The sequence below is a fragment of the Dipodomys merriami genome, unplaced genomic scaffold (genome assembly GCF_024711535.1).
Source record: "Dipodomys merriami isolate MVZ:Mamm:240054 unplaced genomic scaffold, mDipMer1.0.p SCAF_25, whole genome shotgun sequence".
NCBI lineage: Eukaryota > Metazoa > Chordata > Mammalia > Rodentia > Heteromyidae > Dipodomys > Dipodomys merriami.
Genome location: NW_027203937.1, coordinates 22224532 through 22235228, shown reverse-complemented (window position 1 = coordinate 22235228; position 10697 = coordinate 22224532). Strand labels below are relative to the sequence as shown.

Sequence of the window (10697 nt, the reverse complement as noted above, 5' to 3'; positions counted from 1 at the left end):
ACACCTAATATATTGCCAGACAAAATGCATTCAACACAACAGTTATTTATTATAAGGTAGGGAGGTCTTTCAGCTTATCCTATTAAAATGACTTAAAACCTATGGTTTGTAAAGGTGACTATAATAATAAACAGTTCACAGAATTAAAAAGAAATAAAAGATACTCAATCTGGGTGTACTGAACTTTGTGGTCGTTATAATCTGACTTCATTATTATGTAGTTATTAAAGGAACAGTCTTCACAGCTTCATATTTCTGACTTAACCATTTGTTGTATAACAATGTAAAAAAAATCACATATTCTCTTTCAGGCTCTGTTTAATTCAATGTAAAGAAATGGAAAGATGGAAAAAATCATATTAAGTGAAGTAAGCCAGAGCCAAAGAAACATAGGTCCCATGGTTTCCCTTATTTGCAATAATTAGTAGATGTCTAGGATAATCTTAGCAGATGAGCAGAACAGCTCAATAGCTATGTACATATGACCATAGAAGATGATGCTAAGTGAAATGAACTCCAAGACATGGACACAAAAGGTTTTTCTTTGTTGTTGTTTTTAATGTACTATGTAATTTCTTGTTTCTTTTGTGTGTTCTTCCCCCTATGGTATCTCCCCTGTTGTCACTGTATTTGATTTTGGTACCCTGGTATTGTAGCTATGTTTATTTCACTTAGGAAAGGGAAGGGGAACAACAGAATAGCGAGACAAAGGACAGACAAGGGAGGAGCCAATGCAACAGTGATATTCACAAGACAGTATGCTGGAAATGATCTGTACAACTTGGGGAAGAGGGTTAGGAGGAGGGGAAATAGGACAAAAATGAGTGAAGGGGAAACAAGTTTGAAAAAATGTATTTATGTAACTGTAATCCATCTGTACATCACCTTGACAATATAAAAGAAAATAATATATTTAATGGAACATATCATAAGCACATGTTTATATATAAAATAATTTTATCTGTATACTTATCATTTAGGATTCATGCAAATTAATACTGACTACCACCAGAGTAATTTGTTAAAACCCTATGTTCATTCATTGCTGCTATTTTCATTGTCTTTTAATTTTCACTAGTGGCTTCAGAGCTGCATAACAATTAGTGTTCAAAAGTATAAACACAAAAAGAAAGAGAGACAGTATAGGCCTTTGCTAAAATTAATTGCAAAATTATATATAGACTCATCATTGCATAAAGTATGCACTGGTTCTTGAATATTACTATTTATAATGACACACCACATTTAATGAGATCATCATATTTGTAAATAGACTCATGCATATTTTTAAATTCAGGTTTATTTGGCAACAGCATCATTGTCTGATGGATTACCTGGTGGATAGAAATCATACTGCAGTGACAAAGTTCATTTTATTGGGCTTAACAGATGATCCAGTCCTTCGAGTCATCCTCTTCATCATCATCCTGTGCATCTATCTGGTGACTGTATTTGGAAATCTCAGCACAATCCTTCTTATCAAAGTCTCTGCTCAACTCCACCACCCCATGTACTTTTTTCTGAGCAACTTGGCTTTTGTTGACTTTCTCTTTTCATCTTCTGTCACACCTAATATGCTTGTGAATTTCCTGGTGGAGAGAAATAGGATCTCTTATCTGGGTTGTGCCATCCAACTTGGTTTTGTCATTTTCTTAGGATCAGTTGAGGGCTTTCTTCTGGCTGTCATGTCCTATGATCGCTTTGTGGCCATCTGTAATCCACTACTGTATTCAACAAAAATGTCTACACAAGTCTGTGTGCAGTTACTTGTAGCAGCTTACATAGGAGGTTTCCTTAATGCTTTAATGTTTACCCTTTCTTTCTTTTCTTTGGTCTTCTGTGGCTCAAATAGAGTCAATCATTTCTTTTGTGATTTTGCTCCTTTAGTTGAACTTTCCTGTTCTGATGTTAGTGTCATTGCAGTTGCTCCTTCATTTTCTGCAGGTTCTGTTATTATTTTCACTGTGTTTGTCATAGCTGTCTCCTACGTCTACATCCTTATCACCATCCTGAAGATGCGCTCCACTGAGGGCCGCCAAAAGGCCTTCTCCACCTGCACCTCCCACCTCAGTGCGGTCACTCTGTTCTATGGTACAGTTACATTTGTTTATGTGATGCCCAAGTCCAGCTACTCCACTGATCAGAACAAGGTAATATCCATATTCTACATGGTGGTGATCCCCATGTTGAACCCCCTCATCTACAGTCTTAGGAATAATGAGATTAAGGGGGCTCTGAAGAGAGAGCTTGCTAGGAAAATCTTTCCATAGTTGTGTCTGTTATTGTGTATTGCTTTGTATAGTAATAATAACCTATAATAATAGAAGGTAACTGTGTCTGTTCTGAAAATATTCATGACTTATCATTAGCATGAGTTGTGCTTTTCAGAAAACATAGAGTTTCAGTGTTTAGCTGATAGAGTAAAAAAAAGAGGCCAATGGTGAGTTACCTTTATTTTATTTTTTGAATATTATTATTACCTTTAAGTGGTTCTATGAAAGAGTTACCATTCAACCAAGCAGTTTATGAATACAGTGTGTCTTGATCAATGTCATCCCTTCAACATTTTCACCCCCACTTCAACCCACCCCTTCCCTTATTTTTCTTAATTTTGTGATGTATAAAATGAATTTTTGACCACATTCTTCCCCTTTTGTCCCCATTCATTCATCTACTCGTCTCCCCTTGGCTCCATCCCCTGAATTAACTTTATTTAAAAAAATTTTTAAATTTTATTGTCAAGGTGATGTACGGAGGGGTTACAGTTACATAAGTATTAGTACATTTCTTGTCGAACTTGCTAACCCCTCCCTCATTTTTCTCCTACTTTCCTTTGCCCCAATCCCCCTGAATTACCTTTAGTAAAGCTAAATTAAATTTATAATCACACAGATGATTTTTACATGAAACCAAATTTGCTAAAAATCCTTTTAAACTTGTATGAATATTTTTCAAAATGTTACTCCATGCCATAAGCTTACTTAAAAAATGCTTTTCACATTTCAAATCTCAAGTTTTCCCCAAAGATCCATGAGTTTGTTTTTGATGCCTTGGCCTGGTGCTTATGAGAGGTGATAGAAATTTTGAAAGATTTTGCCTGGTGAAGGTTTATTAGTTCATTGGGGTAGCCCATCACAGCAAATAGTATGACCCAAGTCCTTTCTTTTTCTCTTTTGATTAGTGAGCATGAGGTGAGTGGTTTTGCTGTACTACATATTTCTGACATAGTGTGTCACCTTAGACCCAGTTCAGAGTCATGGAGTCAACTTACAGACTAAAACCTCCAAAATCAGTGTGCCAAAATGAACCTTTGCTTTTTACAAGTTGGTCATGTCATGTATTTGTTACAGTAACAGAAAGCCATCTAACTTCCATCCTGTGAAGCTCTGTTCATTTCTACACCAGCTTATCCTGAGTTAAAACCTGGCAACTGTAGTCATGACTTAGTACGTTGAAAGGAAAACATGAAGGTAAATATTCCTGGAAACCTTCTTCTAGAAAGGTTATCTGAAGGAATGCACTTTGAGGGCCCACAACATTTTGGTCTATGTTCCTGGCCTTTTGCTCTCTTTTATTAAGGAATCCTTAGAAAAAGCCATCTCTGATTAATCTGTGAATTCCTGTGTCTGGTTAAAGCAGATTAGTTCTCTGCTGGAATGGATGAGGGTTTCAAAGCACTGAGTGAATCAGAAGCAAACAATAATTTCTAAGAGAGTCCAGCTTGCAGTATGATGACTGTGAATATATCACAAGCAAACGTTTAAATTGACTTTATGGGTAGATGCACATGCTATTCAGGCTGCTGGAACAGACTTGGCTCTCTTTCCCTTGACACGGTTACTACCCACTGGAGAGACACTAGCTGCCTTTATATGCTGACAACTGTCTCATTTATTTCCTTTTCCTGTCCCCTCTTTAATCTTCAAAAATAAATTTGTTTTTGTAGATAGAACGATGGGCTTTAATATAAAAGATTAAATTAATAAATGAATTAATAAATTAAAATTTATTCACTTAAGAAAAAAGAAACAAAAATTGATTATGCATAATACACAGTCTCAAAACATATAAATGTTTGGCTATCCCAAATGTATTCTTTTTTTGTAATTTGGTTGGTAGTTATTCCTTTATGCCTAAAACTTCCTTTTGGCCATTCCCCAAAGGAATTATTTCTCATATTTATTTTGAGAAATTTCTTCATTTTGTCATTTACATTTTGATCTCTGATACATTTGGCGTTAACTGTTTATTATGGTGTGATCTAAGAGCTATGTTATTTTCTTCCAAGTGGAAAGTCAGCTGTTTCAAAAACAATTACTAGGTCCACATTGGGGTGTTTTTGGTAAGACTGCTATTAGGATGTCTAGGGAATATGGACCTTCCCTGGTCTCTGAATGATGTCTGGACCATCAACAGCATCTGATCTCTAAGACTGCTGCTGGTATGCAGGTCCACTTTGAGGTTTACACATGATGGGCCTGTTATCACATCAGTGGACGGGAGTGACTTCCTGTGAGCTCCCAGGAAGGCTAATATTGTGTCACTGGATGAATCTCTGGGAATCCAGTACTGTTGCCGTGTGTGGTTGACAGATGCTGGGGATATAGATGAGATGAGACTGAGGTTGACAAGTCTGTTTATAGCAGCATAATGTGTGTATTTCTTAATTGCTTATTAGGGCATGTTCTTGGAATGCAGTGGAGAGTAAGTAGAGATGATTACAAGCCATTGGAAGATCTACAATGGGATCTAATGCTGCGAGTCACCTTATAGGGTACAATCTTTTAATGGTTTTCTGTGGAATCACATTTTCTCTTTTTGGTCCAGAAAAATCCTAGTAGTAACATGGATAAATGTATGGTGCATGAAGTAAAGGAATTTAAGGTAGAAACTGATGAATGTGTGTATCATTATGAATCACTTTAAGGTTTTGATGATGGGAATTGTCAAAAGAAACTGTAGGGATGATGAATCCTACTAGTTACCCTTAAGATATGCAATGGAATGTGGGTTATCAGGGTAAAATGAGTCAAGTAGTTAATATCCTTAGCATGCTGCTGAGTGGAATGTGCATAGGCAGATTTCTCAGAAGAGCTTCTCAAAATGTTTTACTAAGTGATGGGAAGAGCTCCAAGACACTTGATAAAAAGGGCACTCATGTATACAGAATTATCTTATTTTATTCTGCATTAAAGTGGTAATTAATTCAAAGTAATAATTGCCCTCTTTATTATTGTGTCCTTCAAACTCCTTTTCAATCTGACTATAGGCTAATGGTCAAATACTCTGTCACCACTGTGCTAACCCCAATTAAGCAGAAAAGTTTTCTGTGCCAAATATCAGATGTACCTTGGGGGAATCCAAGGCCTCTGTCTTTCACTTTTATTATAAAAAAGAAAAAGAAGGACATTATGGTATTAATGTCCCTTTGGGGCATTAAGGCTAGCCAGGCCTTAATGAATCATCTGGTTCAAAAAGTCATTACAACAAATGCCAAGACCTTTCTCTCAAAGGGACCAACAGCAGTATTCCTAGAGGATTTACTGTGTTGATTGAAAGCCTTCTTTTCTCTCCCACCATGGGTACTGACACCAACTACCATCCTGACTACATGTATGTAACCATGTGGCTTGACCAATGGTTCATACTGTCAAGTATTTGGCCCCCAATAATTGGTATCATTAAATGGGATGTATCTGATTGTAAAGTTCTGATTGGAATTCAGCATCAGTAATTCTGCTTCTAAGTGGTAAGTGCTGAGAATTTGTTAAGATAAATTTTTATTAATTCAAGATTGAAAATAAAAGAGCTGCAGCCAACAATTTTGATTCTTGGTCCTCTGTGGAAAGTATGTGTTCAGAAAGAGAGGTTATGGTACTCACAGACTAGTCTGCCAAGCAGGCTCCAGGAAGTGTGTGTTGTCTGTGGCCAACCATTGCTGGAGTTGAGCAGCAATGACTATGAAAGGGAAATCAGAAGAAACAACTTTATGCTTAGGTTAGCTAAGGTTCCTGGTCCTGAGCTCTCTAATCACAAGTGACCAGTGCATTGAAGGACATGACCACTGAGTGGTCAGAAGTCCTTGACCCAGGTAGAAAAGCACAAATTTCAACCATAATAGAGAAGCTTAGACTTTAAATGTCCAACAGAGAAGAAACAAAAAGCAAATACCAATCATTCAACATATTTTATATACAATGACACAGTCCAGAATTAAGAAGACATCAGATGATACTTTTCCTGTCTCACTTTGGATTTGCTGGGAAAGTATCACCTATTAAAAGAAAAAAAATACTTCCATAAAATTTTGTGCATGTATGAAAGTACAATAATGAAACCATATAAAATGTTTTAAGAAAAGGGCATAATTCAAAAAGATTGAAATTTTTATCACTAGGTATTTTAATTTTTGTCAGTTGTGGGACTTGAACTCAGGACCTGGGTGCTGCCAATGAGCTCTTTTTGCTCAAGGCTATCACTCTACCACTTGAGCCACAGCACTACTTCTGATTTTTAAGTGGTTAATTGGAAAATAAGAGTCTCATGGAATTTCCTGACTGATCTGTCTTCGAACCATGATACTCAGCCTCTTGAGTAGCAATGATTACATGCGTGAGCCACCAAGGCCCAGTTCACTAGGATTTTTTTAAATAAACAGTTTTTTTTGTCGGTCATGGGGCCTGAACTCTGGGCCTGGGCACTGTCCCTCAGCTGTTCAGCTCAAGGCTAGTGCTCTACCACTTGAGCAACAGCACCACTTCTGGCTTTTTCTGCTTATGTGGTACTGAGGAATTGAACCCAGGGCCTCATGCATGCAAGGCAAGCACTCTACCACTGAACCACCTTCCTAGCCCTGAGAAAGTATTCTTGAAGTATGAAAAGTCACTTGACAGATGTCACTGGAAAGTGATCTAATAGTATCTTTTTCAGTCATGGTGAAGGATTCAAAGTTTTTATCACGTACTAGTCACTATTGTAGTTCCCTGAATTTCACATGGAGAGGTAAAGCCCTGGATATAGTTCTCTCTCTTAAGCCAGTCTCTTTTTCTCTTTCCCTCTTTGCCTCCCTCTGCCTCTTTGTCTCTCTCTCTCTCTCTCTCTTCCTCCTACTCCCCCACCCCCACCTCAACCCCTGCATGGGGTGACTTGTCAGGAACAGAATGACAGAATCCCCTCTTCCTGTGTCCATTTGTGGGTGTATTTTCAACCGGTAGTTTTTGTCCCTCTATTCTTTAAGTTGGAAGTTGAAGTATCTTCCATGGGTCTTGTGGGACTAGGTAGTGGCCTGGAGACAAATGCAATTTCCATGAGCTCTGCTGAGAATGTAACTCAGTGTCAGAGTACTTGCCCAGTGTATGCTAAGTATGGACCAGACCCTCATCCATGCCAACAAAATAAAACAAAAACCCCATCACATGCAGCAATAAAACTACTACATAAGGTAAGAAAATATAGAATAAAAGTAAATGTATAAAAATAATTAAAAATAAAGAGATAAGAAGAGTAAATGAAGAAGGAAAAAGATAAAAGTGACAGCGGCTAAAAGAAAAATTCACAATTCAAAAGGGGAGAAAAAGGGAAAAATGGAACTATTGCTAAGGATTCTTCATTCCTTAATTCTTTCCTTTTAGTTATTTCCAGCTGACTAGAAGAGATGATTGTAGGGTGAAGTGTTCTGGAGTTCCTCCTGCTTGCTTTTCAGATTGCAAGAAATTTGTTCTTAGAATTCAGAAGTTACTAGACCATGAGTACAGTAGGGCTGCCTTACTTTTTAAATGATTGTTTTTAGTAGTATATTCCCTCAATTCTCATTCTTTACATGGGGAGGTAATAATAAAGTAATTTAATTAAAAAAACCATAAGGCTACTGACACCTTATAAATTAATTTTTTCTCATACTACCTTTATGGTATATCTTCTGTACATTCATATAAACATGCCACAGGCAAAACTATCTTTTTTCATTTGTTGAGTATTATGTGCTTTAAAGAAATAGAAAGAAAATATGTTTCTATTATACCAAGTATTTTACATTAATATTTTCTTTGTTCCTAAAAGTAAGATGTTAGTGTCCAGTCCACCAATCTTCTTCACTGCCCTCCATTGTTTGTGGGGTCTGAGTGCAGTCCCTGAGTTATAGCTCCACTTCTGGGTTTCTTGTGGTTAATTGGAGATAAGAGACTCTTATGGCTTTGAACTATGATCCTCAGATCTTAGCCTTTTAAGTAGCTAGGATTATAGGCATGAGTCACTGGAGCCAGGCTGTCAAGTTTCTTTTTAATTTATACTTCCTCATACTTCTTTTGAAGTATCTTCTATGATAGTAGATAGATTTTAAATTGAGGGGATAGGAAGTGTTGGGGTAGATGGGTGGGGGAGGTAAGAGAAGGTTGGAACAGATATCATTGACCAAGACACAGTGAGCTCATAAATTGAAACCCCTTTGTGCAACCACTTAAATAATAAAAATAGTTGAAAAAACTTTTGCTAGTTGAATTTTAACTTAAATGTACTTCCCCCATGGTACTTAGTAGCCTGGGTTACAGGTATCAATACAAAGTAGTTTTTAAGAAACAAATTAAATGGCTTAAATTAAAGTTACGATCTCATAACTGAAGTTTAAATGATTACTTAAGCCTGAATAGCAAAACAACTTGAGAAATAATGCATGAGACAGTTTGTTATATTATACTCTTCAGTAAATACTGAGGAAATAATACAGAGCGATGCATAAACAGCTAGATAGGGAAAAAGAAATAAATTGGCCATTGGATAACTGACAAGTCTTGAAAGTTATTTTGTGTGTCTACTCTAGACCTTGAAGTGACACCCTGATGTATTTGAATTAACGTTTGAATTTCCAGGTTTTTCAGACTTATCTGCAACAGAGGGAAAAATAACATTTTAAAAATAACTGTATAAACATTATGACTTTAATTGTTATGGAAAGAGGACTAAATTATTATCCTTTCAAAAGGTAAGATTGGTTTTTTTTTTTAGTGAATCTGACTTCATGATTTTCATTTACCATTTGAAAATACTTTCTTCTCTAAAGAGGCTTGCATTCACAAATCATAGAGCAGAAACAGAGCAGTTAGATGCAAGCATTCAGTTTCAAGCAATTTTAGCTGATTAGCTCTGTGTCCATTGGTTTAATGTAAACATTCATAATCCAAGTTACCAAAACTTCTTTTGTACCTCATAGGGTCTTTCAGCACTATTTATTTATGCTTGGCACCCTGCCAAAACATAAGCTTTGAGTCAAATAGGAGAATTAATAATGTAAAAACATAAGTTTATGCATCTGAGTGTTTTAGATTCAAAGCTTTCAAAAAAAAAGCTCATCATGGCTGCTCACAAAATTTAGTGTGAGGATCAACCTCACTGATTCTTCTTAAGGGCCGAGTCTATACTTTGTGCAGCTCTGTATTATGTTGAGCATAAATATTTCATGCAATCAAATTCCAAATAACAAGCCATTTTTTACAGTAGGAAATGATTTGATTTTATTGAGCAAACCTACTTTAATTATATGCGGAGTATTAAGCATGATTCTTGCCCAGTAGGATAATGTTGCTTCTTTTTTAAAGAATTTTATTTTATTTTATTTTTGTCATGAAAATACTGTACAGAGGGGTTTCAATTACATGGGCAAGATAATGAGTACATTTCTTATCAAGCATTGTAGCCTCCTCCTTTGTTTCCCCTTCCCATCCCTTCCCATCCTCCCCCTATCCCCCACCCAATCTTCCCCGCTCCCCCTCCCCTGCCAAAGTTGTAAAGTTCATTTTCGACATAACGACTTGTACATCTCATTGTTGCAATGAGTCCACCTGTATCCATATTTAAATGATTTTTCCCCTTCCCCTCCGCAAATTATACCGACATCAAATAACTATTTTGTCAAAATTATTTTAACTATATGAATGTATACCCATTACTGAAGATAACCTCATTTATAACCCTAATTCAAAATTTCTGTCTGGTTATAGTATCAATACCATTTCATCAAAAATATGTTTGAATTTAACTGATGTTCGTTAAGTACAGAGTAGCCTAGGTGACTAGAACACATCGGCTGATAGAAAGCTTAAAGGAAACTGTTATCTACTCACAAATCAATGGCGGTGTAAGACTTCACTACAATTATTATAGGAACAGCAGTCAAGCTTCTTGAAGGTCCCTTTCTGATTGGACTACTTTCTATGTAAGACTATGCAAGCTATATAAAGTCTTTCAGTGTCTATTAACTCATCTGTAAAATAAAAATGAAAAATTATTTCTCACAAATGGAATAAACTAAACACCTATGTATTGTGTACCTGTCTCCAATCCATGCTTCTTATTTAGAAGCCTAAAATACATTTTATTAGCTATTACCCTAAGGCTTTTCAGCAAAAGGTGATGTAGCTCTTTTTCCAATTAACTTAACCTTCATTTTTGTTATTCTTATCTGCTTATATGTTCACTTTTTGGCTTTAAAGAAAATACATATTACATAAATAAATTTCTCTTGCTAAAATCAATTTAAAATTATGGGTAGACTCATCATTTCATGGAAATAGGAACTGGTATTTGAACATGTATGTTTGTAGTGACATTCTACACATGTCAAGGAAAATGAAACCTTTGTGTTTATGTATTCTTTCATGTAATGTTTTGTCACAGGATTGTCTTGGCAACACCTACATTATCTA

At 36.1% G+C, this 10697-nt stretch overlaps 1 protein-coding gene across 1 annotated transcript; it reads left to right on the top strand.

The window, feature by feature from the left end:
- The first annotated feature begins 1325 nt into the window (after positions 1 to 1325).
- LOC138836285 (olfactory receptor 5P76-like) lies at positions 1326 to 2270 on the top strand. Its single transcript, XM_070034778.1, has one exon. It carries the CDS (start codon positions 1326 to 1328, stop codon positions 2268 to 2270), a length of 945 nt encoding a protein of 314 aa, XP_069890879.1.
- The last annotated feature ends 8427 nt before the right edge of the window (positions 2271 to 10697 follow it).

What these genes read in the sequence shown, in the direction of transcription:
- LOC138836285 (XM_070034778.1), top strand. Translation starts at nt 1,326, where the DNA reads ATGGATTACCTGGTGGATAGAAATCATACTGCAGTGACAAAGTTCATT.